The sequence below is a fragment of the Pristis pectinata genome, chromosome 34, assembly GCF_009764475.1.
Source record: "Pristis pectinata isolate sPriPec2 chromosome 34, sPriPec2.1.pri, whole genome shotgun sequence".
NCBI classification, from domain to species: Eukaryota; Metazoa; Chordata; class Chondrichthyes; order Rhinopristiformes; family Pristidae; genus Pristis; species Pristis pectinata.
Window position 1 is genome coordinate 11,776,737 of NC_067438.1, and position 27,630 is coordinate 11,804,366.

The 27,630-nt window shown below is 49.3% G+C and overlaps 1 protein-coding gene across 1 annotated transcript in view; it reads left to right on the forward strand.

The window, feature by feature from the left end:
• Positions 1 to 27,630, forward strand: part of LOC127585876 (complement C4-like) — an 85,747-nt gene that overhangs the window by 31,824 nt on the left and 26,293 nt on the right. Inside the window, exons 17-27 of the mRNA XM_052043587.1 lie at positions 2,961 to 3,155; positions 4,442 to 4,556; positions 7,392 to 7,462; positions 8,560 to 8,699; positions 10,196 to 10,405; positions 13,983 to 14,034; positions 14,912 to 14,995; positions 16,682 to 16,885; positions 18,149 to 18,224; positions 21,970 to 22,126; positions 26,170 to 26,280. Coding sequence (XP_051899547.1) covers positions 2,961 to 3,155; positions 4,442 to 4,556; positions 7,392 to 7,462; positions 8,560 to 8,699; positions 10,196 to 10,405; positions 13,983 to 14,034; positions 14,912 to 14,995; positions 16,682 to 16,885; positions 18,149 to 18,224; positions 21,970 to 22,126; positions 26,170 to 26,280 — 1,415 coding nt within the window. The remainder of the gene's footprint in view (positions 1 to 2,960; positions 3,156 to 4,441; positions 4,557 to 7,391; positions 7,463 to 8,559; positions 8,700 to 10,195; positions 10,406 to 13,982; positions 14,035 to 14,911; positions 14,996 to 16,681; positions 16,886 to 18,148; positions 18,225 to 21,969; positions 22,127 to 26,169; positions 26,281 to 27,630) is intronic.

Consider the following 27,630-nt stretch of genomic DNA (forward strand, 5'->3'; position numbering starts at 1 on the left):
CCTCTCGATTCGACAAAATCATTAAATCCACAAGCAAAATACTGGGAACAAAAGGTGCTGGAAATACTCAACAGGTCAGGCAGCGTCTGTGGAGACAGAGAGAGGAGAGAGGTGGAGTATTGTTTCATCAGAACTGTTCTTCTGCTGAAACGTGAGCTCCTCACGGATCTCCTCCTGCAACCCTTTGTTGCCTCCACTTCCCACCTCCTGGCCTCTGTCACTGCCTCCACCCTTCCCTCCGCCACCGGACTCCATCTGCCAGTCACCCCCTCCTCACCTGGATCCACCAATCGCTTGCCAGCTCTTGCCTCACCACCCCCCACCTCGCCTCTTTATACCTGCTATCTCCCCTCTGCTCTTTCAGTCCAGATCAAGAGTCTCGACCCGAAACGTCGACTATCCACTTCCCTCCACAGATGCTGCCTGACTCGCTGAGTTCCTCCAGCAGCTCGATCTTTGCTCCGGATTGCAGCACCTGCGGTCTCTCGTGTCTCCTCACAGATCCTGCCTGCCCTGATCAGCATCTGCAGTATTTGCCGCTCTTCATTTCAGAGATTACTTGTTAATGCTCCTGGCCATCACAGGGGTTACTGGCACGTTGTACTATGAGTCGAGAGGGGATAACTTCAGTGGTGTTCAAATCAAAATCAGAAAGTGTAAATTAAACCTTCAAGTGTTTGTCACCTTTTGTGGGTCCCAGCATCGACCCCTGTGGTACACTGGGATCAAAGAAACAAACGCAAACTTTTCACCATCATGGCCTCCTATCACCAGGACAGTTTTGGACCCAATGTACCAACTTGCCCTGGATCCTGTGAGCGTGAGTCGTTTGGACCAGTCTCCTGTGTGGGACCTTGTCAAACGTCTTACTGAAGTCCACGTAGATTACATCAAATACAGCACCCTTCCCCGGACATTTTGTTACCTCTTCCAAACATTCAATCAAATTGGTGGGACAGGATTCCTCTTCACGAAGCCATGTTATGGAGTCATTGAGTCACAGAGCTGTACAGCAGGGGAAACAGGCCATTCGACCCATCTCATCCATGCTGACCAGGTTGCCTAACTGAGATAGTCCCGTTTGTCTGTGTTTGTCCCATATCCCTCTAAACCTTTCCTATCAATGTACCTGCCCAAATGTCTTTTAACTGTCGGAATTGCACCTGCACCTACCACTTCCTCTGGCAGTTCGCTCCATATACGCACCACCCTTTGTGTGAAAAAGTTGCCCCTCAGGTCCCTTTTAAATCTTTCCCCTCTCAACTTAAATCTATGCCCTACCCTGTGGAAAAGATTGTGATTATTCACCTTATCTATGCCCCTCATGATTTTATAAACCTCTATAAAGTCATTCCACAACCTCCTGCACTTCTGGGAAAGAAGTCCCAGACTATCCAATCTCTCCTTGTAACTCAATCCTTCCAGTTCCAGTAACATCCTCGTAAATCTTTTCTGCACCCTTTCCAATTTAATGACGTCCTTCCTTTAGAAGGGCGACCAGAACTGTAGCAGTACTCCAAATGTGGCCTTACCAATGTTTTGTACAGCTGTAACATGACGTCCCAACTCCTGTACTCAGTGCCCAGACTGATGAAGGACAGCGTGACAAATGCCTTCTTCACCACCTTGTCTACCTGTGTCACCACCTTCAGGGAACTATGTACTTGCAGAGAAGAGTTACTAGGATGGTGACAGGACTCGAGGGCCTGAGTTATCTGGAGAGGTTGGGCAGATGAGGACTTTATTCCTTGGAAAGTAGGAGATTGAGTGGTGACCTTAAAGAGGTGTATAAAATCATGAGGGGCATAGATAGGGTGGACACATATTATTCTTCCCAGGGAAGGGGAACTAAAAACTAGAGGGCATAGGTTTAAGGTGAGAGGTGAAAGATTTAAAAGGGACCTAAAGGGCAACTTCTTCACCCAGAGGGTTGTCAGTATATGGAACAAGCTGCCAGAGGAAGTGGTTGAGGCAGGTACGATAACGCCATTTGGATAAGTACATGGACAGGAGGAGTTTAGAGGGATATGGGCCAAATGGCGGCAAATGGACTTGCTTGGTGGGCATCATGGTCAGCATGGACAAGTTGAGCTGAAGTGCCTCTTTCTGTGCTGTATTACTCCACGACTCCCTGTCTTGCACCCTGAGGTCTCCCTGTTCTACAGCACTCCACAGGGCCCGACTATTTACTGTGTAAGTCCTGCCCTGGTTTGACTGACCAAACAGCAACACCCTGCATTGATCTGAATTAAACTTCATCTGCCATTCCTCGGCCCACTGGCCCAGTTGATCAAAATCCCGTTGTAATCTTGGCCAACCTTCTTCACTGTCCACCACACCACCAACTTTAGTGACATCTGCACACCTACTAACCATGCTACCTGCATTCTCATCCAGATCCTTGATGTCAGTGATCAGCAAGAGTGGACCCAGCACCGATCCCAGTGACACATCTTTGACCAATTGGCCCAAGGCAAGGAGGATCAGTTGGGGTACATCGTGGGTGGCGATTGCTCATTGGCAATGATGTCCCTGTGTGGTGGAATAAATCTCAGGACCTTGAACAATCTTCCCCGACAGAATTTCAGTGGGAGCAATGTTAGAGATGGGCTCAAAGCTAACCACATGCAGGGGCAGAAATTGAGCTCTTCCTCTCCAAGTTAAAGAGCATCACCCGTTGCAAAAGCATTAGACGCAGAATTTCCTCCCCGTCCTCGAACCATCCTAGTCCTTCCGGGGCAGGGTTGTGGAAGTCCACGGACAGGCGTTGATGCAGCAAGGAGCAGGGGCGTGACCTGGCACCCAGGTTCTGCTGCCTCATCTTGCCTTGGTGCCTCGGGGAAATTCCCACCACTTCTGAGTCCAGCTCCATCCCGGCCTGGCAGCCGCTTCATTTTGGTGTATAGGGGCAGAAGCGGTATCGTTATGCAGCATCCAACGTGGCTGTGTTTGCCCCTCAGTGAGCCACTACACCAACAGCAAAGAGCAGAAGTGCTGTTTGGATGGCATCAGCTTGATCCCAATGAAGAGGAGCTGTGAGGAGCGGGCAAAGAGGGTGAAGGAGGAGGATTGTCGGAGGGCTTTCCTCGACTGCTGCGAGTACGCGGTCGCACTGAGGAAGAACCAGTCCTCTACGACGGATGTCGTGGGCAGAAGTAAGTGTGGGTTGGGACGGGGACCCTCCGTACGCACCCTGGTGAGTGCTTTTGACAAAGCGCCGAAGGAACAGCTATGTTCTTGGGATCTTTCTACTGGGGAGAGGTAGGGAGGGAAGTCACTTTACCAGTGCTTCGTGGTTGAGGGGGTCAGGTGGCCGATCAGGTGGCCATTACTAAGCAAGAGGCCCGGACAGTGCTCATAATGGGACACGATTTCAGCCACCCACCCAATGAGGAACAGTCACTGTGGTCAATGGATATCAACATTGTGTGGGGATGGTAGTCGCTATAGGCAGTTGATATCAGTATTGGATGGGGAATGTGGTCAATTGTGGTCAATGGATGTCAATATTGGGTGGGGATTGTATTGTAGTCAATGGTTATCAATATTAGTTGGGAATTGTAGTCAATGGATGTCAATATTGTGTGGGGATTGTAGTCCTTTCAGTCAATGGATACCAACATTAAGAACCTGAACTATTCGTAAGTCGGAAATGGACAGACCCAGTGTGTGGGAGAGGGTCGCAGAAACACTGGTAATGGGAGAGCGAACAGGCACGGGAAGAGTGGCCGCCAGCCGGCCTCACTGACTCAGTGAAGGAGTGAGTCTGCTCAGTGTCCCGGCTCTGCTCGGGTACCCCCAGCCCCTGGTTGTTGTGGCTCGGGGTGGGGAGAGAAGGCCTGAGGAAATGTCCCGTTCCCACCCGGCAGAAGATCCCTGCAGCCCCGCAGCAGCCGCTGAATCCACCTCCATCCTTCCCAAACGCTTGTTCATAAGTACGGGCTGTCCATGAGTTGGGTGTTCGTAACCTGGGGAGGACCTGTAATATGGTCTGATAAATCGAATTGAATGTTCTGAGGGAATTATCAGGATGTCTGCTGAAGGATCAGACAGCGCAGAAACCGGCCCTTACTTTAGACTTCTCCATGGCGGAGACTGAGGTAGTTCAGTCACTGAGCTCAGCCAGAACCGAGGTTGATCCATTTTTGGATATTGGAGGAATAATGGGATATGTGGAGACTGCAGGAAAATGGTGCTGGGGTCCCAGATCAGGCCAAGGTCTTGTTGAATGATAGAACAGGCTTGAGGGGCTGAGTGGTCTACTCCAGCTCCTATCTCTTATGTTACTATGAATTCTGTGTCAACCAGCCTTTGAGGGTATTTCAATTGGTCCATATTGGGCATGCAAGAATGTTAAAATATAAAATTATACAGCTCTTTTTGAGATCAATGGAATGAAACTGGCTGGAAATTAACCTCAGTGGTGAAATCTTATCCCTAGCGTCGGGGAGTGAGGAGGACGACTTTTTTGATGAGACCCAGGTCCGTATTCGCAGTTTGTTCCCACACAGCTGGCTTTGGAGGACGTCTCAGGGCATGGTCAAAGGGAACAACAGGTATGGCTCCACACCGTGACACGTGGCCGCCCCCCTCCGTCGGTCTGACTCCCTCCCCTCGCTCTTGTCCACACCCACAACCAACGGGGACGTCACTGGAACACTGCCCACAATGGCTCAGGCCGTCATCTAACAAGACTCAAGTGGTCGCACTTCAGTAAGTCCCACAGCAGGCTGACGTGGAGATATGTTGCTGATCCTCCATCACTCTCGTGTTGCTGGTTTCCATCCTCGACAACAGTGACTGGTTAGGCACAAAGAGAACCTGTATTAACCAGCAATTACCTTCATTGGATCAGTTAAAAACAGACATGCAATTCACACAGTTTGGTTAACAACAAGCAGCAGTTCATACAAGACCAAGTGTCCGTGGTTTTGGGTTATGATTTGATTTATTATTATTGTCACGTGTACCGAGCTACAGTGAAAAACTTTGTTTTGCATGCCATCCATACGGATCATTTCATTACAAAGGTGCATTGAGGTAATAAAAGGGAAAATGATAACAGAATGCAGAATGTATGTGTAACAGAGAAAGTGCAGTGCAGGCAGACAATAAGGTGCAAGGGCCATAACGAGGTAGATTGTGAGGTCAAGATTCCATCTTATTGTGCTAGGGGACCATTCAATAGTCTTATAACAGCGGGATAGAAGCTGTCCTTGAGCCCGGTGGTATGTGCTTTCAGGCTTTTGTATCCTCTGGCTAATGGGAGGGGGGAGGAGAGAGAATGTCTGTGGTGGATGGGGTCTTGATTATGTTGGCTGCTTTCCTGAGGCAGTGAGAAGTGTAGACAGAGTCTACGGAGGGGAGGCTGATTTTGGTGATGTGCTGGGCAGTGTCCACAACTCTCTGCAGTTTCTTGAGGTCTTGGGCAGAGGAGTTGCCACACCAAGCTCTGATGCATCCAGATAGGATGCTTTCTGAGGTTCATCAATAAAAATTGGTGAGGGTTAACGGGAACATAATGAACTTCTTTAGCCTCCTGAGGAAGTAGAGGTGCTGGAACGGGAGTTCACACTGGCCAGGTGTCCCCCTTGACCCCGACGTAATCTCTACATATCCCACATTGGGTCACCCACTTCCGCAATGGTTGGTCTCTGGAGTTTTTGCTTCTTATTCGCTTTTCTTATCAGTTCCAATGTTTTGTTTCAATTCGGTTGGCTCTGGCTTATCTGGCTCACCTGGGACCACTGCCCATTGGATCTGGCCCAGGGCTAGGGGCAGTGGTACCTCACTGCTCTTTCACCAAAGAAGGACTTGTGCCTCGTGTCACTTGCCTCGTTTCTCCCGGTTGGGCCAGTTCCAACCAGTCCCAGCCACCTCAAGCCAGTGGCCGGGCTCAGCTTACCTCAGTTCACAGAGTGATTCTTCTCATAAAGTCTGCGGCTCCCAGCCAGCACAGGATCTTCCCCCCGACAGTGCTGTGGGAGCTCCTTCACCTGAGGCACTGCAGAGGTTAAAGAAGGCTGCTCACCTGCCCTCCCCACTCCCCCACCCTTCCCCCTCGACCTCCTCAAGGGCAACTAGGGATGGGCAATAAATGCTGGCCTTGTCAGGGGTCCCAAAGTGGGTTATATCTAATGATGTTTCTTTGTGAGAGACTTATTTTTCAATATTTCCTAAACACTCATGGAATCATGACTGAGCCGAGGTCAATATATTCTTGGGGGATGAGGGGAAGTGAGAGGTTGGGGGGTAGTAGACAGCAATGCAGTGACAATCAGATCACCAATGCCCTTCTGAAATGGCTGAAGTGTTTAGAGGGGCCGAGTGGCCTTCTCCTGCTCCTGAGTTTTGTAAGCAGGTGATGTTGGTGGAGGGACAGTTACATGCGGGGTTTGCAGAGAGCCCCCTGCTCTGGTGGTGGTGGGGGAGGGTAGGGGGGGTGGGGAGTTGGCAATGTCCACATAAGGGGTCGATGTGACCTTAGTTTAATGTCTCACCTGGGAGACTGCACCTCCCTCTGTACTGTTCTGGGGCATCGGCCTTGAGTTTTGTGCTGAAGCAAAAGGAAGCTGTGAACTTCTGGCTTAGAGATAAGCGCGTTACCTACTGAACTGAGGTGAACTAGCTCATCAACCCAGTCAGCATTCAACCCAGCAAAGGGCAGTGTGCAGTGATGCATCCAACAAATGCTGAGCAGGCAAAGGTTTCAAACGACAGCGACAATCTCCATTTCACTTCCCCACTCTGACCTCCTGCGCTGTGATATTGAGGCCTAAAGCAAACTTGAGGAGCAACATCTCACCTCTCACCTTCTGTCTGGGCACCTCCCAGACTCTACCTGAACTTCAGGTAACTCACTTTCTCTGTGTCAGAACTGGCCAGTCCTGCTGCAAGTCATCCTTCTGTGATGTTGGCTGAGATTTTTCCTCTCATTACCACAGCTCTGCATTTCACAGGTTTTACGTTCCTTTGTTTGTGTTCTCACCCTGTGTTTGCCCTCAATTGATGGCCTTTGTTCATGTTCTCTCCCTCTATCCGTCCCCATTAACCCTAACCCATTGACCAACTACAACTTATCCCCACAGCAGTCCTGCCCTCACCTTATCAGAAATATACCCTTTGTCCTATCCACCCCAATCCAACTTCTCCACAACTTTCTTTTCTCTTTTTCCAAGTCCTGACAAAGGGTCTTCAACCTGAATCATTAATGCTGCTTCTCTCTCCACAGATGCTGCCTGACCTCCCGAGTGTTTGCAGCGATTTCTGATTTTATTTCCGATTTCCAACAGCTGCAATATTTTAAAATGCCCATTTACAAAGCCCTTTTGCCATCCTGTGTGTATCATTCCAGGTCCTCAATGCTTATGAATGTTCTCCTGTGTCACTAGGGTGAGAATTGACATTCCCGATTCCATAACCACCTGGGAAATTCAAGCCGTTGGCCTCTTTGAGAATAAAGGTGAAAATCTTTTGGCCCAACGTTCTGAAATGATTGATGCATTAAATTACTTTGCACATGTTCAGTGGAGGAGTCTGTCCACTTCAACTCAACATTGTAACAGCATCTAAATACAGTAAAACTCTGATAATTTGGCATCCAATTGCTTGGATCTCCTGATAGTCCGGCATCCTGCTCACCCATTGCTCCAGAGCATGAGCTGGGCATTGCGAATGCAAACAGGATGTGCAACGGGAACTGGGTTCATGACTGTGGATGGTGTGCACGGTTGGAACTGAGGTTAGGGTCCAGAACACCAGGGGTCAGGGACAGGGGTGGGCTTACATTTGGGGTCCGGAGAGCTTGTATGTTCTCCACTCCCTTTTAGACTCACAGGGTTCACTGGAAAATTTATTTGACTAAAGTGTGCAATGTGTAACAAAGGTGAAATGAAAATCGACCCGTTCACCACCACCAAAGTCCCGAGGGTGCCGGATTATCGGAGTTTTATTGTATATTCTTTATATTTACGTGTGTTCAATGTGGAGAAGTGCCGATGAATAACCATTATGTAGTTATTGTTGTGGATAATAGAAGAGTTGTCAAATCCCACAGCCCAGAGACAGGCCCTTCGGCCCACCGAGTCCCTGCTGACCATCAAGCACCCATTTACACCAAACCTACACCAATCCCATTTTATTTTCCCCACATTCCCATCAACCCCCTGTAGATTTCGCCGTTCCCCCACACACTGGGGACAACTTACAGCGGCCGATTGACCCACCGACCCGCACGTCGTTGGGATGTGGGAGGAAACCGGAGCGCCTGGGGGAAACCCACCAGGTCATAGGGAGAACGTGCAAACTCCACACATCCGGACGTCAGGATCGAACCCTGGTCTCTGAAGCTGTGAGGCAGCAGCTCTACCACTGCACCACTGTGCTGACCAACATAGAAATATTTAATGTTCTGGCCAAGATTACTTCTGAGGCACTAGTGTCGGCTTTTATAAGAACTAAGCAAACACTACTGGAACATTTTCTTATTGTCTACCATTTAATAACCCTTCACATTTTTGATATTCATGTATGCCCATGTTTATTCCTTTTACATAAAAGGTTTCTGTGTCGCGGAACCTAAGCCATTGAAAGTTTTCCGGAAGGTGTTCATATCTTTACGGCTGCCGTACTCTGTGAAAAGAAACGAACAATTGGAAGTGAGAGCGATATTGTACAATTATCTCGACACTCCACTTGAGGTAAGATGAACGTCCTCTGTCCTTCATCATTAGTGTAGATGTGGCGATCAGATGGTTGATGAGATGGGGGGAAAATGTCACCTGTCTTCCTTGTGAAACAAAATGAAGATTTGAAGTTGATGCAGAGGGGGAGCAGCGATCGTAACTGCCACCACAACAAGTGGAGTGAATCAGAAACCAATGATTCATTGAAGTAATGCGGGGTGCACAGAGGAGCAGATAGTGGATCCAGATTCTACCGCTCACCTACACACTGGGGGCAACTTAGAGCTAATAAACCCACCGACCCGCACATCTTTGGGATGTCGGAGGAAACCGAAGCACTGGGGGGGAGCCAAGCAGTCACAGGGAGAATGTGCAAGCTCCACACAGACAGAGATCCAGGTTCAATCCTGACCTTTGAGGATGTGACGGGGGAACCGGTAGATGTAATGTATTTAGGTTTCCAAAAGGCATTTGACAAGTTGCCACATCAGAGGCTGGTGCAGAAATTAAGAGCCGAAGGTGCTGGGGGAAATGTGTCAGGATGGATTGAAAACTGGCTGTCACTTGGAAAACAAGGAGTTAGATTAAATGGGTCATCTCCAGGCTGAGGGGTGTAACCTGTGGAGGACCCCAGGGGTCAGTTCTTGACCTTGAATTGTTTACTATTTATATTAATGACCTGTTTCACGGAATGAAATGTAAGGTTTCCGAGTTTGCCAGTGATACGAAAGTAGGTGGTTACATGAATCGTTAACGTAAATGGTGCTGTTCCAGCATTGATCCACGTGGAAATCAACAGCCAGCTGATGCATCTCAACAGAAGCCCCGGCATCTTCTCGTTGACTGACCTGAGAACTCTGAAAACATCCAGGGGATGTTGGAGCTGATCCCTGATTCATTGATGCCCCTTCAACCTTACCTCTCTCCCCTCTACCCGACACCACAGAGCTCTCTTTTATCCATCCAGTCCTAACCACACATTACAAACTAACAATGACACAGAAGGAGGCCATTCAGCCCATTGGGTCTAAACTGGCTTCTAGCTGACCAATCCCATCAGTCCCCTTCCCTGTAACCTGTCCTCTCTCACACGCCCATCCACTTCCTGTCCCGATTTCCCTGCCACTAGGAGTGATGGAGGAGCCGATCGACATACCTTTGGGATGTGGGAGGAAACCAGGGAGAACGTGCAAGCTCCACGCAGACAACACCCGAGGTCAGGATCGAACCCCGGTCTATGGAGCTCTGAGGCAACTGTTTTACCCACTGCACCACCTTGCCGTGGCTGAGAGGGTGTCTGCAGCCTCTGAGGTAGCGAAGGTTCCCAGAAGTTTACAGAAAGTGCTTTGGATGCTGTGACACTGCTGAGAATTCAATACTTTTCCTCCTTGGGATCCACTGCCATTTCTTTGGAATTCTCAGCTCGAACTTCCCGAGAACTTGTTAGTTTCCTGCTCCTGGACTGAGGAACCGTAGCGATCGCTGAACTAACTGTCCCCGTTCCCTTCCAGCTGAAAGTGTACATGAAACCCGTCGATGTTCTTTGTAGCCCCGCCACGGGTGACAAGAACGTAAGGAAGGTGACCGTCAAAGCGAACTCCGGCTATCCCATTTATTTCTCCGTTGTCCCCCTGGCTATCGGCAACATCCCAATCACCATCATTGCCTACAACAACGACCTGTTCATAAATGACGCTGTCACGAAAATCCTCAAAGTGCTGGTGAGTAGATACCATCTGGCGTACATATTGCTCTGTGCCTGCGATGTGCTGCAAGTCAGTCTGTCATCGCACCCGTGCACACATGGACCTGTGCACATGACAGTAACCTCAACCTTGACTTTCCTTCAGCTGTCAGTTTTTCTGCAGAATGCACTGTTTCCGTCCACGGCCCACCACCTGGATTTTTTTCTTGTTTGTTCACTTCTGGCAACATTCACGCCGCAAGTTTGCCTGCTGTTGTACGTTCTCCCACTGACCCATCAGCTGCTGTCAGACCACACAGAGCAGCTGGAGCTGAGGTTGCAATTGCTCTGGAGTGCCCAGGGTGCAGGGGGTAGGTTGGTCACACCACGGGCGCAGGAGAGGGATTGGGTGACCACCAGGAAGGGCGGTCAGGGCGGGCAGGTAGTGCAGGAGTCATTCCTGCTGACCCTGTTACCTCGACTGACGTGTCGAACATAAGGCTCCAGACCAAGGTTCAGTACAACCTAATCGTTATTAACACTCGAGTTACTTAAGCGTGCATGTGTACCACTGACTTCCAATCACTATTGGGTTACTGTTCCAGCTTATCACTCCTTACACTCAGACTCATGGCTTGGACTCAAGTACGAGCTGTGTGAAGTGAACTGGCCAGGTTCACTCCGCCAGGGTTGGAGGCTTCTCTGATTTCGGACCTCAGGGCCCTCCTTCCCGCGATGTCCTCCCTGGGTTGTCGCTTCCGCTGTTCCAGATGGTCCTTCTTTTATACGATTTTCCTTCCAATCTTCTTCAGCCTTTCTGTGTTCTTACCCCTGTCCTGGACCCTCACGGCGCTGAAGTCAATCACTCAGATTGCCATTTATTCAAGGACTGAGTAAACAAGACACATCTGTTTCTCTTCTGACAGCATCCTCCCAAACGATCCTGAAGGGCCGTTAGTCCCGTATCCGCTCCCTTATTCACACCAGTGTGTGTTTCTGTTCACCCCTCAAATTCCTGCCGGTGCCATTCCACAATTACCCCCACCATCTGCTTCCTGAATTACAAGTGTGTCCGTCGTGCTTTTGCAATTCGTCCAGATGTTTCTCTCACGGGATGGCAGTTCCCAAAACATTTTTAGAGTCGTAGAGTCACACAGCACAGAAATAGGCCCTTCAGCCCAACTTTTCCATGCTGACCAACATTCCCTCTAAGCTCGTCCCATCTGCCCGCGTTTGGCCCATATGCCTCTGAACCTTTCCGATCCATGTAACTATCCAGGTACCTTTTAAATGTTGTTAATGTACCTGCCTCAAACATTTCCTCGTTCTGTATACTGACACCTCTCTGGGTGAAAAAGTTGCCCCTCAGGTTCCCATTAAATCTCTCCCCTCTCACCTTAAACCTGTGCCCTCTAGTTCTTGATTCCCCAACCCTGGGAAAAAGACTGTGCACATTCACCCTAGCTAGGCCCCTCATGATTTTATACACCTCTATAAGATCACCCCTCATTCTCCTACACTCCAATGAGAAAAGTCCCAACCTGCTCAACCTCTCTCCATAACTCAGTCCCTCGGGTCCTGGCATCATCCTCGTAAACCTCCTCTGCCCTCTTTCCAGTTTAATGGCATCTTTTCTATCACAGGGTGACCAAAACTGAACACAATATTCCAAGTGCAACCTCACCAAAGTTTGGTACAACTGTAACATAACCTTCCAACTTCTATACTCAATGCCCTGACAGATGAAGGCCAGCATGCCAAAAGCCTTCTTCACCACCCTGTCTACCTGTGACACCACTTTCAGGGAACCATGTACTTCTACTCCTGGGTCCCTCCGTTCCACAACACTCCCCAGGGCCCTACTGTTCACTGTGAAAGTCCTACCCTCATTTGTCTTCCCAAAATGCAACACCTCGCACATCCAAATTAAACTCCATTCACCATTCCTTGGACCACTTACCCAGCTGATCGAGATCCCTCTGTAAATCCTGACAACCACCTTTCTTCCTTACTTGCTCTGTGCCCGGGGTCAGCTCTGCGTGGGCACAACTTCATTTTTTCCCATTTGCTGACCGGCTGTCGACCACATGACCTCCCTTCACTGTGCCCTTTGGTCTGTAGTTCCTGCCATCTTGTTCCAGTTAGAGTGTCCTCCCAAAGCTGATGAGATACCTGACATCTTCTCTCTGGCTGCCTTCCCCTCTCAAACTGGTGGCCCACTGAGGGGGGGGGGGGGGGGGTGGCTGATCCCCTCCCAGAGGAAAAGAGCAGAAATACCTCCAGTTTATGGCATCATGGAGGGCTTTACTGAACAGAAGGAGAGCAATGGTGTTTGGGGATTCTACTGGGGTCGGATAGGTGTTTCCGTGGCTGCAAATGAGACTCCAGGATGATGTGTTACATCCTGGTGCAATTAACTGTTTCCCTTACAAAGATGAGAAGATAGTGGAGATGTGGAGAAACTTCAAAGTGACAATGGGATTAGTGAAGTATTACCAGGGTTCAAATCCATAGCTCCCTGAAAGTGATGACTATTGAACGGTTCCCTTATACACTGAGATGGACTCTGACCTCACGATCTACCTTGTTGTGACCTTGCACCTCATTGCACTGCACTTTCTCTGTAGCTGTGACACTTTACTCTGTACTGTTATTGTTTTTACCTGTACTACATGAATGCGCTCTGTACTACCTCAATGTAACTGCACTGTGTAATGAATTGACCTGTACGATCGGTTTGCAAGACAAGATTTTCACTGTACCTCTGTACAAGTGACAATAATAAACCAATACCAATACCAAGTGGCCACACAAGTAGACAGAGTGGTAAAGAAGGTGTGCAGCATGCTTGCCTTCGTCAGTCGGGGCATTGAGTATAAAGGTCGAGAAGTCATGTTGCAGCTGTATAAAACTTTGTTGGGCCATATTTGGAGTATTGTGTTCTGGTCACTATATTACAGGAAAGATGTGGAGACTTTGGAGAGGGTACAGAAGAGGTTCACCAGGATGTTGCCTGGATTAGACAGTGTTAGCTATGAGAAGTTGGACAAATTTGGATTGTTTTTCTGGAGTGTCGGAGGCTGAGGGGGTGACCTGATAGATGATTATAAAATAGTAAGAGGCACAGACAGTCAGGGTCTTACTCCCAGGGTGGAAATGTCAAATACTAGAGGCCATAGCTTTAAGGTGAGAGGGGGAAAGTTTAAAGGAGATTTACAAGGCAAGTCTTTTACACAGAGAGTGGGAGGTGTCTGGAACTCGCTGCCGCCGTAAATGGTAGAAGCAGATACGATAGCAATGTACATGAGGCATTTAGACCGACAAGTGAACAGGCAGGGAGTGGACGGATATGGACCACGTGTAGGAAGATGGGATTAGTTTGGATTGGCATCATGGTCGGCACAGGTATCGTGGGCCGAATGGCCTGTTCCTGTGCTGTACTGGTCTGTGTTCTGACTGGAAGGCATTGCTGATCAGCAGGGATTAGATGGTCAAAGATCCAGCTCAGGTTGTGTCCATCAAGGTTTCTACATCAGTGATGCCAATGAACATAATGTCATGCAGTGTCGGTCAGTTTGCTGTTTATTCATGTGGTTCCTCATTTGCTCATCCAGGGAGAAGGCGTCATGAAGACTGAAGAGAAAAGTGTTCTCGTTAATCCCAAAGGTAAGATTAGACTGCACTTAGAAGCCCATCTTCCATCATAGCCGACCAAAAATGTGTCTTCCTAGCTGATGAAGAATTGAGAGAAAGTTAATGCCCAGGGCTTGCCATTTGAGGTCAGTGAGCAACGTCTCACCTGTAGTCACAAGGTTGTGGCTTCAGATCCTACAGGGAGGGAGCTCTGAACCCAAACAAGGCCTGGTCTCTGAACTAGGACACTAAATGGAATAGGGTCAAACAGCACAGGCAGAGGCCCTTCGGCCCACCACGCCTATGCCAACCTTCAATTACTCATCTGCACAGATCCCATTTCCCAGCACATGGTGTTCCTGGGCATTACCTTGACCAGTGGAATGATCTCAGCCATGCTTCCTGGCCCATATTTCCTTCTCATCTAACATCACTGATCTTTATTTACTTGCATCTATTGCCCATCCTTAATTGTCCCTGAACTCAGGAAGTAGTCAAGAATGAAACACATTAGTGGGTATGTGGTCACACCTGCCCGGGAAGTAGACGTCCTTCCTGGAAGGACATTAGTGGGCTCGATGACACTCTGATCATCTCAGGCGCACCATCACTGAGGTCGTTCCTTCCCCTGCAAATTCCAGACTTTTATCGAGTTAATTGAATCTAATCCCCCCTCTGGGTCTGTGGTCGGATTCGAACTCGCATCACTGAGTCCAAAACTCAGGCTGCTAGTCCAGGAACTTAACCACTACACTGTGGTACAGCACATCCAGCCTTCATCGCAGAACATTTTATAAAGTTTACAGCGCGCAAGTAGACAGCTGAAATTCCGAGGTCCCGAGATTTGTGAAAGAACCATCATTCCTTTAAGGGTTGTGTTTTCATCTGTCTGTGTATTTTTTTTAATCAGTGAGGAGCTCCTATCAGATTTTTGAAGAATTACCAACCAACATGGTCCCAGACACTGACTCCTACCTTTACATTCGAGCCAGAGGTAAGCACGGCCACTGACAAAAGGTGGGCACAGTAACCATGTGTGGCATTCTCCACTGATTATCGATAACTTTCCTTCCTGACGCATGAACAGGAGTAGGCCACTCGGCCCATCCAGCCTGCCCCGCCATTCAATAAGATCATTGTGACCCCCAACCCCACATTCCCAATTATCATCGGTAACTTTCACCGCCACCTTATTTCTGGAGTGAACCTCTGACAAACCGCTGTCCGACCTTGGGGAAATCTATTTACTTTGGCATCTGGCTCGCCAGGTAATGTTCGCTGCGTTCCCTTTCAATTTGACAGGGCTCCCGTTTCCCGCTACCTTTAGACTGACCGGGACTCCCTTTTAACTCATCAGACCCTGATTCCCACATTCCCTATAAGCTCACTAGATCTCCCGTTCCCACACACCCTGTAAACTTACTGGGACCCGGTTCCTGAACTCGATCTTGACTCACCGGGGCAGCTGTTCCCGTGTTCCCTTTAAACTTTCCGGGTCCACTGGAAAATTTTTTATAATACAGTGTAACATCTGCAAAGATGAATTAGAAGTGTGTCAGTGTATTAATCGGGAATAGCATCCAACAGACCTGAAAATCTCCCTGTCCGCCACCACCGAAATCATTACTGTGCCAGATTATCAGAGTTTTCCTGTATCTCTGCCTTAAAAATACTCAAAGACCATGCTTCCATCACCCTTGAAGGAAGAGAGTGCCAAAGACCCTCTGAGTAAAAATTTCACCTCTCCTCTGTCTTAAATGGGGGATGCCTTATTTTGAAACAGTGACCCTCCCCCTGTCCCCCTCCGAAGAAAGAGCCTCTCCACATCTCTGTGTTTAACTTCTGGTACAAAATTTATAAGTTTCTGAGAACCAGATACCATAATATTTGGAAATAAAAGCAGAAAATGCTGGAAATAACCAGACGCTCAAACCTGTCACAATCTTTTCTAACATCTGCCCACGTTCATCGGTCGAACAACTCTTAGTGTTTGCCCATCCTGAGGACAAGTCAAGTCAAGTCGCGGTTATTGTCACAGGCACACAGGTACAGACAACACACAGAATATAAATGACACAGAAATGATGCAAGACCGTGCAGGAAAAAAACCGTGCAAACAAGACTTTAGTGCAAGTTAGAAAGATTTACTGGTATGGGAACTCCAAAGCAGAGGAACGTAAGAAGCCTCAGAGAGTGGTGGACTCAGCCAGTTCCATCACGGGGACAGCTCTCCCCACCAGCGAGGACATCTACAAGAGGCGATGTCTCAGGAAGGCGACATCCATCATCGGGGACCCCCACCATCTGGGCCGTGCCCTCTTCTCGATGCTGCCATCAGGCAGGAGGTGCAGGACCCCGAAGACCCCACAACTCAAGGTTCAACAACAGCTTCTTCCCCACTGCTGTCAGGTTCTTGAACCCACCTGAGAAACTCGAACACTACCCTGGTCTTTATTTCCCTCAGCTTGCACTAATGCTATGTATATTTTTGTTTAATTTGTTGTGTAAGTTATGTATAATTTATGTAATTTAAGTCCTTCATGTGTGTAATGTACTGTGCTGCTGCTGCAAAGAGCTAATTTTCATGACATGTATACTCTGGGTACATGTGCCCATGACAATAAACACTAAAACTGAACTTGAACTTGGAGACTCTGTTCACTGAGGATTTTTCTTGCAGGCGAAGTGCTGGGAGAAACGGTGGACAACTCCTTGAATCCGGACGGGATCAACCAGCTCATAAAAAAGCCACACGGGTGTGCCGAGCAAACATCCATTTACATGGCGCCCACTGTGTTTGCCGTCAACTACCTGGACAAGAGCGAGCAGTGGCTTTCACTGAAGGCTGAGCGGAAGGATGAAGCTCTGCAACAAGTCGAGATGGGTGAGAACTACGGGGCGTCACCCTTCTAAACACACACCGCTATCTAAAAGCCTCTTAAACGCCTCTATCGTATCTGCTTCCACCGTGACCCCTGGCAGCCCGTTCCAGGCACCCACCACTCTCTGCGTAAAAAAAACTTGTCCCGCACATCTCATAGGACACTACAGCACAGTACAGGCCCTTCGGCCGACAATGTTGTGCCGACATTTTATCCTCCTCTAAGATCTATCTAACCCTTCCCTCCCACATAGCCCCCTATTTTAAACTTTAGACTTTCTCCCTCTCATCTTAGATGCACGGCCTCTAGCATTTGACCTTTCTACCCTGGGAAATGCCTACCTACCCTATCTATGCCTCTCATAATTTTATATCAGGAAGTAGATGTGCGACCAAAATTTAAATGGACAGTCATCCAGCACAGAAACAGGCCCTTCGGCCCATCAAGTCCATGCCAGCCATCGACAACCACCCATTTACATTCATTCCATTTTATTCTCCCCACATTCCCATCAACTCCCCTGGGAATCCACCACTCACCTCTACCCTGAGGGCAATTTACAGCAGCCAGTTAACCCGCCGACCCGCACGTCGTTGGGACGTGGGAGGAAACCGGAGCACCCGGGGGGGGGGGAGGGGGGGGAGGGGGGGGGAACCCACGCCGTCACAGGGAGAACGTGCGAACTCCACACAGACAGAACGCCGGAGGTCGGGATCGAAGCCGAGTCTCTGGAGCTGTGAGGACGGTGTGGGTGCAGGAGGCAGAGGGTAGAAGACGGGGAGAATGGGAGCAGAGCGGGAGAGGGAGAAACAAAGAGAGCGCAGATGGAGGCGAAAGGTAAGAGTGGGTTGGGGGCTGGCGAGGGAGGGAGGGTAGAGGGGGAGGGTGGGACAGGGAGATGAGGGCAGGGGAGACTAGAGGGAGGGGGAGCATGGGGTGGGACGATGTGGCAGTGAGTGAGGGAGGAGAAGCCAGGAGAAGGTGGGAGGCAGAGGGAGAGGGGAGGGAATGGGAGGAGGCAGCAGAGGCAGGGGTGGGAGGACAGGAGGAAAGCAAGAATGGGAGGGGAACGATTAGGGAGGGAGGGTTGATGCCCCCCTGTCAGGGTTTTGCTCCTCCAGTATTGACATCCATGAGAACATCAGCCAAAACTCTCACCGTCAGTTTTATGGATGTAACTTTGATGCCGTTGACCAACCCAGTTGTGAAGGATTTGATGTCACTGTTTGGGAGCACGTTCCTCAGACCCGGTGTTCCATTTACAGGGTACAAGCGGATTCTGGAATTTAAGAAGCCGGATGGTTCATATGGAGCCTGGATACATACTCCCAGTAGCAACTGGTACGTTACACCTGTCTCCAACTGAAGCTCACGCTCTGGTCAAGGTCAACATGAAAGTTGAGTTTATCATCAAATGCACAAGTACATCTACGCACAGGTGTATTGGTTTATTATTGTCACTTGTACAGAGGTACAATGAAAAACTTGTCTTGCATAGCGATCGTACAGGTCAATTCATTGCACAGTGCATTGAGGTAGTACAGGGTAAAACAATACAGAGCTACTGAGTAAAGTGTCACAGCTACAGGGAAGTGCATTGCAGGTAGACAATAAGGTGCAAGGTCATAACAAGGTAGATTGTGAGGTCAAGAGTCCATCTCATCGTATAAGGGAACCGTTCAATAGTCTTATCACAGTGGGATAGAAGCTGTCCTTGAGCCTGGCGGTATGTGCCCTCAGGCTCACGTATCTTCTGCCTGATGGGAGAGGAGAGAAGAGAGAATGACCTGGGTGGGTGGGTTCTTTGATTATGCTGGCTGCTTCACCAAGGCAACAAGAGGTACGGACAGAGTCCATGGAGGGGAGGCTGGTTTCCGTGACGCGCTGGGCTGTGTCCACAACTCTCTGCAGCTTCTTATGATCCCAAGCAGAGCAGTTGAGGTACCAAGCCGTGATGCATCCAGATAGGATGCTTTCTATGGTGCATTGATAAAAGTTGGTGAGTGTCAAAGGGGTCATGCCAAATTTCTTTAGTCTCTTGAGGTAGTAGAGGCACTGGTGAGCTTCCTTGGCCGTGGCATCTACGTGGTTGGACCAGGCCAGGCTATTGGTGATGTTCACTCCAAGGAACTTGAAACCCTCTCGACTCAACCCTCTCGACCTCAGAACCGTTGATGTAGACAGGTGCATGTATACCGCCCCCTTTCCTGAAGTCAATGACCAGCTCTTTTGTTTTGCTGACATTGAGGGAAAGGTTGTTGTCATGACACCATGTCACTAAGCTCTCTATCTCCTTCCTGTACTCTGACTCATCGTTATTTGAGATACGGCCCACTATGGTGGTATCATCTGCAAACTTGAAGATGGAGTTAGAGCAGAATCTGGCCATTCAGTGGGGCACCAGTGTTGAGAATAATCGTGCCGGAGGTATTGCTGCCTATCCTCACTGATTGTGGTCTGTTGGTCAGAAAGTCAAGGATCCAGTTGCAGAGGGAGGTGTTGTCCTAGGTCTCGGAGTTTGGTGATGAGTTTGCTTGGAATTATAGTATTGAAGGTGGAGCTGTAGTCAATAAACAATAGTCTAACATTGGTGCCTTTACTGTCCAGATGCTCCAGAGATGAGTGTAGGGCCAGGGAGCTGGCGTCCACTGTAGACCTGTTTCAGCGGTAGGCGAATTGCAGTGGGTCGAGATTGTATGGGAGGCTGGAGTTGAGGCGAGCTATGACCAGCCTCTCAAAGCACTTCATGATGGTTGATGTCAGAGCCACTGGTTGGTAGTCATTAAGGCATGTTACCTTGTTTTTCTTCAGTACTGGGATGGCAGTGGTCTTCTTAAAACAGGTGGGAACCTCAGATTGAAGCAGGGAGAGGTTAAGTATGTCTGCAAATACCCCTGCCAGCTAATCAGCAAAATATCTGAGCACACGGCCAGGGACACCATCTGGACCAGAAGCTTTCCTCGGGAAGACTGATCTGATGTCCTCGATGGTGACCACGGGTTCAGGTGCAATGAAAAACTTGCTTGCAGCAGCATCACAGGAACATAGCATCAGATATACAACATTCAGAAGAAAAACATAAATTGAACATGTTATACACAATTTTAACAGAAAAACCCCACAAAGTGGTCCCAGTGTTGCTGTACTGAGGTAGTGATTAGGGTTGTGCCGGTTGGTTCAAGAACCGAATAGTTGAGGGGAAGTAGCTGTTCCTGAACCTGGTGGTGGAACTTCAGGCTTCTGTACCTCCTGCCTGATGGTACCGAGAAGATGGCATGGCCCAGATCTTTGATGATGGAGGTTGCCTTCTTAAGGCAGCGCCTCCTGCGGATACTACCGATGGTGGGGAGGGAGGTGCCTGTGATGTATTGGGCTGAGTCCGCAACTCTCTGCAGCTTCTTGTGTTTCTGTGCATTTGAACTGCTATCCCAGACCATGATGCAACCAGCCAGGATGCTTTCAACACTCTATCTGTGGAAGTTTGTTAGAGCATTCGTTTGTTAGAGGGTATCTACCCTGCTTCTTTCCCCTCGCCCGACCTCAGCAGGACTCAGGGATCAGGAGTGTAATGGTTTCATGACTGTACTCAAAGATAGAATTCTGCACCCATTGATCTGGAGAGGTGAGGTCACATCCTACCTAGGGAAACCAAATACAAGTAATTAAATAAATCCAGAATTAAGGTTGGTCTTGGTAATAGTAACCATGAAACGACCAGATTGTTGTAAAACCCCATCTCGTTTTCCAGTATCCTTCAAGAGAGGAAATCTGCCACCCTTACCCAGTCCGGCCTATGTGTGACTCCAGACCATCCCAATGCGGTTGACTCTTAACTCCCTTCCCCTGTTCAGGGTGGGCAATAAATGCAGGGATCACCGGCAATATCCACGTTCCTTGATGAACAAATAATAAACAAAGCAGAAATGGGTGTTGAATTTGTAATGTTGCTCAGGACAATGAACATAGAACAGTATAAGCATAGGAACAGGCCCTTTGGCCCAACATGTCTGTGCTGAACAAGATGCCAAATTAAACTGAATCTCTTCTGCCTGCACATGATCCGTATCCCTCCATTCCTGGCATATTCCTGTGTCTAACAGACTTTTAAACGTCACTATCATATCTGCTTCCACCACCACCCCTGGCAGCCCATTCCAGGCACCCACCGCTCTCTGGAAAAAAAACTTGCCCCGCGCATCTCCTTTAAGCTTTCTCCCCTCACCTTAAATGCGTGTCCTCTAGTATTTGACATTCCTACCCTGGGGGAGAAAGATTCTGACCGTCTACCCCATCGATGCCTCTCATCATTTTATAAACCTCTATCAGGTCTCCCCTCAGCCTCAAACGCTGCAGAGAAAACAACCCAAGTCTGTGCAACCTCTACATATACCACAAGCCCTCTAATCCAGGCAGCATCCTGGTGAACCTCTTCTGCACCCTCTCCAAAACCTCCACATCCTTCCTGTAATGGGGGCGACCAGAACTGCACACAATGCTCCAAGTGCAGCCTAACCAAAGTTTTATACAGCTGCAATGTGACTTCCCGACTCTTAAACTCAATCCATCTCCTCCTCCATTTGGTTCGGGTTCCATCTGCCATGCACCTCTCCCTTAATGGTTCCTATTGTCAGCTCCTTTGCTTACCAGAGCCAAGCACTGGTAGCCCCTTGTGTTCCTGCCTATCTCCCTCCGGCAGCTGTCTCCACCCTTCACCCTCCTCTCCCCTCCCCTCAACCTCGCTCCATCTGCCTCTCATCTCTCTCCCTCTTTGTCTGCCTCCACCTATCACCTGCCACTGTCTCCCAACTCCACCCCCTCTCCAACCCCCACCTTGAACAACCTGCCCGTCATCTTCCACCCCTCCTCAGTCCACCAATCACCTCAGACCTCCCCTTCTCCTCTCTATACTGCCCGTCTCCCCCTCTCCACTCTCAGTCCCGACGCAGGGTCTCGACCCGAAACGTCGACACTTCCCTTCCCCCCACAGATGCTGCTCGACCCGTTGACTTCCTCCAGCAGATTGTCGGTGGTCTGCACACTCGTTGGCTTTCCAGCTCGATAACCCCGTTCCTGGTCCACTTGGCAGGTTGACAGCATTTGTTGCGAAGATACTCTCAATAGTTCGGACGCAGATCGCTGTGCGGAGTGAACACATTCAAGAATCCGCCTTGTACTTGGTGAGAGGTCAGGATGACACCGGGTACTTCAAGGAACCTCACCCAGTGTACCACAGAGAAATGCAGGTTGTGAAAACGTTTGTATTATTCGTTTATCCGCAATTTTTTCTCGTTATTCGTCTTAATGGCTTCAACAGGGGCTAAACTCAGGTGGCCTTTAAAAATCGCTACACCCACCTCACCCCTCAGTCCCGCTCGTCTCCCAACAGGTGACATTAAGCTCAAAGTGACCTTGATGGTCATAGTCATACAGCCCATGTCTGTACTGACCATCGAGTAACCATCCAACAAATCCTGTTAGCCTTCTGTGCCTTGGTGCTTCATCTACGTGTTGTGAGGGTCTCTGCCTCCACCACCCCCTCAGAGACTGCGTTCCAGATTCCAGTCACCCTCTGGGTGAGAAAAATCTTCCTCAGATCTCCTCTAAATCTTCTGCTCCTCACCGTAAATCGATACCCTCTGATTATAGGCAACAAATTTCTGACTATCTACCTTATCTACACCCTTATAAATTTGTACATCTCTCTCAGGTCCCCCCTCAGTCCCCTCCATGCCAAGGAAAGCAAACCCAGCCAATACAGACTCTCCTCGTCGCTGGAACGCTCCGTCCCAGGCAACATCCTGGTGGATCTCCTCTGTACCCTCTCCAGCGCAGTCACATCCTTCCCACAGTGTGGTGTCCACAAATGCACGCAGTCCTCCAGCTGTGGCCTCACTGATGTCTGACGTACCTCCAAGACCACAGGCCAATGAACACAGGGAAACCCTGGGCTGGACTTTTCTCTCCTTCAGGGGGTCTCTTCTCTCTGCTCCTTTGACCACTTTGATTCTCCCTCTCGTTCTGTGAGCAACTTTAAACATGAAGTGTTCCCAGTTGAACTTGCTGCCCAGATCACTTCAGCCAGATGTTTGGGGAAGTGGCTCAGATTTAACATGGACTTTTGACAAGGTTCCACATGATATTCTTGGCAGCAAAGTTGAAACAGATGACAGAAGAGGAACATTGATAGCGTGGATGCGACGTTGGCCAAGCAGCAGACAGGAGGGTGTCCTGGTGAATGGTTGTTCTCGGACTGGGGGGGGGGGGGAGACACTGAATAGTGGCGTTCCACAGGGATCGGTGTTGGGACCATTGCTTTTGTTGGTCTCCATAAAAGACCCAGACTAGGGGTGCAAGCAGCAGTTTTTAACTTTGTAGATGACACAAACCTTGGCAGTGTTGTGAACCATGAAGGGGCCAGTGATAGACTGCGGCAGGGGACAGACAGGCTGGTGGGGTGGGCAGGTGTACGGCAGGTGAAGTTTTATGGGGAGAAATGTGAGGTGATGTATTTTGGCAGGAAGGACGAGGAGAGGCAATGTAGAGGGAAGGATACTGTTCTAAAGGGGTGCAGGATAGAGGGAGGTGGAGGTGTGGGTCAGTGAAAGGGAGCAGGGTGAGAAAGTGGTTAATGAGGCAGACACAGTTCTGGGCTTTATCAGTGGAGGCAGGGGGTATAAGTCATGCTGACCATGGATAAAGCCCCGGTGTGGACTCAGCTGGAGAACTGACCTCAGTTTTGGTCAGTCCAGCAGAGGAAGAATATGAAGGTGTGAGAGAGGGTCCGGAGGAGAGTTATGAGGGTGGTTCCCAGGGTGAAGGGCACAGTTACAAGGATAGGTCAGAGAGGGGGGGACTGTTGTCTTTGGCAAAGAGGGGAGGTCTGACATACAATGATGAAGGGTCGGGGGCAGAGTGGACGATGCGGGGCTGTTCCTGGTGGTGGAGGGCTCGCTAACCACGGGTCACGGGGAGAAAAGGAAGGGGATGGGAACTGAGTGACTTGAGGAAGGATGTTCTATTATGCAGAGTGTGGCTGGAATCTGGACCCCACCATCTGCAGTTGTTCCATTGTGGAATTCTGGAGGGAGCCGGATAAATCCATGGCGGAGAAAGATGTGCAAGGCAACTGAGAAAGGGTGTAACTGGATAGTCGCTCTGGCAGAGAGCTGGCACTGAGATGATGGGCCAAACGGCCTCCTTCTGTGCTATAACCATTCTATGACGGTTGCCCTGGTGACTTTTCCAACACTGAAGCTTCCCAACGGTAGGTGAGCCGGGGAAACAACCCAAACCATTGGACACACAAGGGAATAAAGTGCTCAAGCCCTTCTCTGGGGAGTCCAATGGGTTTGAGCTCACTGCCATCCTGTTTCCACCTCCCCACCACCCCTGGGCAACCCCTTCCCCACATATCCCATGCCTGTCCAGTCCTGATGTCTCACACCCGTCTCTGGGCCTGGTCTAAGTGGCAGCAGTGTCCTCTGTTGGTCCAGGGAGAAGGACCCAGCCCCAACCCTCCCCTGAAACTGGTCGGGTCCCTCCTGAACTTCGTAAAAACTGCCCGACTTCTCAAACGTCGGAGACTTCCTAAAAACTATTGTCGCAATGAATCATTGGGGAGAAAAACTAAAAACCTAAAGCATGAACACTTAAAACGATTAAAAAAAAGAATAAATAAAAAGAAAAACTAAAAATCTAAAACTTCAATAATTAAAAACACTTAAATAATACAACGTAATTCAGAAGAGGTCGCTTACTTCCTTCAGTGAGTCCGATGTCCTTGGCTGTCAGTCACCAGCGAAATCAGTGTTGTGGTTGGTCTTACATCGTGTGGGGATTGCACGGGATTCACTTGTGGAATAGAACATAGAACATAGAACATAGAACATAGAACATAGAACAGTACAGCACAGGAACAGGCCCTTCAGCCCACAATGTTGTGCTGAACTAATTAAGCTAATGACACCTGATCCCTTCTGCCTGCACATGGTCCATATCCCTCCATTTGCTGCACATTCATCTGAGAGCCTCTTAAACGCCTCTATCGTATCTGCCTCCACCACCAACCCTGGCAGCACATTCCAGGCACCCACCACTCTCTGTGTAAAAAAAACTTGCCCTGCACATCTCCGTTCAACTTTCCCTCTCTCACCTTAAATGCAGAACCAACAGTAAGTGGCAGGACCCTTAACAGTGTTGATGTACAGAGGGATCTTGGGGTCCAAGTCCATATCTCCCTGAAAGTGGCTGCACAGGTTGATAGGGTATAGAAGGCGTACGGCATGCTTGCCTTTATGAGTCGAGTCACTGAGTTCAAGAGTCAGGAAGTTATGTTGCAGTTTTATAAAACTCTGGTTCGGCCGCATCTGGGGTGTTACATTCTTTTCTGGTCACCCCATTACAGGAAGGATGTGGAGGCTTTGGAGAGGGTGCAGAAGAGGTTCACCAGGATGTTGCCTCGATTAGAGGGCATGAGCAAGAAGGAGAGGTTGGACCAACTTGTGTTGTTTTCTCTGGAGCATCGGAGGCTGAGGGGAGACCTGATAGAAGTTTATAAAATTATGAAAGGCATAGATAGAGTAGACAGCCAGTATCTTTTTCCCCAGGGTTGAACTGTCTAAGACTGGAAGGCTTGCATTTAAGGTGAGAGGCGGAACGTTCAAAGGAGATGTGAGGAGCAAGTTTTTTACACAGAGAGTGGTGGGTGCCTGGAATGTGCTGCCAGGTGTGGTGGTGGAGGCAGATACAACAGAGGTATTTAAGAGGATCTTAGATAGGCATGTGAATGTGCAGGGAATGGAGGGGTATGGACCATGTGCAGGCAGAAGGGATCAGGTGTCATTAGCTTAATTAGTTCAGCACAACGTTGTGGGCTGAAGGGCCTGTTCCTGTGCTGTACTGTGTTCTATGTCCTATGTTCTATGTCCTATGTTCTGTCCCATGTTCTATGTTGTACATTCTATGTTCTATGTTCTACCATCTATGTTCTGAGTACCATGTCCTATGTCCTATGTTCTACCTTCTACGTTCTATGTCCTATGTCCAATGTTCTGTTCTACCTTCTATGTTCTATGTCCTATGTTCTACTTTCTATGTTCTGTCTTATGTTCTATGTCCTATGTTCGATGTCCTATGTTCTATGATTTATGTTCCAGCTCACTGATCGTAACTAAACCCCGGTCGAGTTCATTGAAAAGAAGTTCTGCAAGAACTCAGGGTGGATGCTGCCATTTCTGTTTGTGTCAACTGATGAGCTCTCTGCCTGATCTCTCAACATTTTTTGCAGGGTGGAGTCGGCGGGGTAGAATTCAAGATTTCTTTGACATCTTTTATCACCATCGCACTGGAGCAATCCCTGCCGTCCTTTATGGACAACCCTGATGGAAAGCGGGAAGTGGTGAGGCTCAACCCGGAGTATTTACTCAAGCGTCTTTGGCGTGGGTTTGTCAATGAGGGGACCGACAAGTCGGTGGAGATGAAAGTTGGGAGCTGGCACTTTTAAAGTGTGCATGACAAGACAAACGGGGTAGATGGGGACTGAGTGAGCACCAAACCATTCCAGAGAAAGAGAGTCATGGTCCACGGAAACAGGCCATTCACCATCCAACCACCATCTGCACTAATTTAACATTAATCCCCATTTTTTTCATGCTCCCCACATTCCCCATCATCTCCCCTGAGATTCTACCCCTCACCTACACACTAGGGACAATTTTCAGCGGCCAGTTAACCCACCAACCCCGCACATCTTTGGGATGTGGTAGGAAACCCATGAGGTCACAGGGAGAACGTGCAAACTCCACACACACACAGACAGCGCCGGAGGTTGGGATCGAACCCAGGTCTCTGGAGCCGCGAGGCAGCGGCTCTACCCGCTGCGCCACTGTTTATGAAGCAGCCCATGCCTGCAAGTAGCAAGCAACAGATAACGTTCAGGCATCGGCTGTCACGTGGCAGGTAACGTTTGCACCATGCAAGTGCCGGACAAGGACCACGTCCGACAAGGAGAAGGTGTCCACCCACCTTTGACATTCACTGTCGTCCCATCACCGAGTGACCCAACATTAACGTCCCGTTGACCCAAACCTCAACAGGATAAGCCACATAAACACGATGGCTGCAGGAGCAGGTCAGGGTCAGCTCCTGACACCCCAAGGGGCGTCCACAAGATGCACCGCAGGCAATCACCCTGTCTTCTCCAACAGCACCTCGCAATCCCATCACCTCTACCAACCAGGAGGACAAGAGCAGCATGCCCATTGGGAACACCACCACCTCCTGGTTCCCCTCCACGTCACCGACCATGTCACGCACCACCCTGACTTGGACACACGTCGCCGACCCTTTGTGGCCACTGGGTCTAACTCCTGGAAGCCCCTCCCCAACGTGGGGGCACCTTCACCACACAGACTGCAGCGGTTCGAGAAGGCAGCTCACCACCACCTTCTGGAGGGTGCTGGGTGTGGTCTATAAATGTTGGCCTCGTCAGTGCTGCTGGGACCCCAACAAAGTCATCAATTAAAAGAGGCTTTTGTCCTTTGATGTCCCCGTGCATTGCTTGGTACTTTGACTGGGCACCACCTTCTCCAGGGCAACTAGGGGTGGCCAATTAAATGCTGGCTCAGCCTAAAGCACGGTGAAAAACGTTTACGTTGCTTATGAATGTTTGAAAAGCCCATTTTACCAACCAGTGATGCAGAGATTCCATTCCCAGCTGAGGAACTAAAACTCAGAGTTAATCAATCTG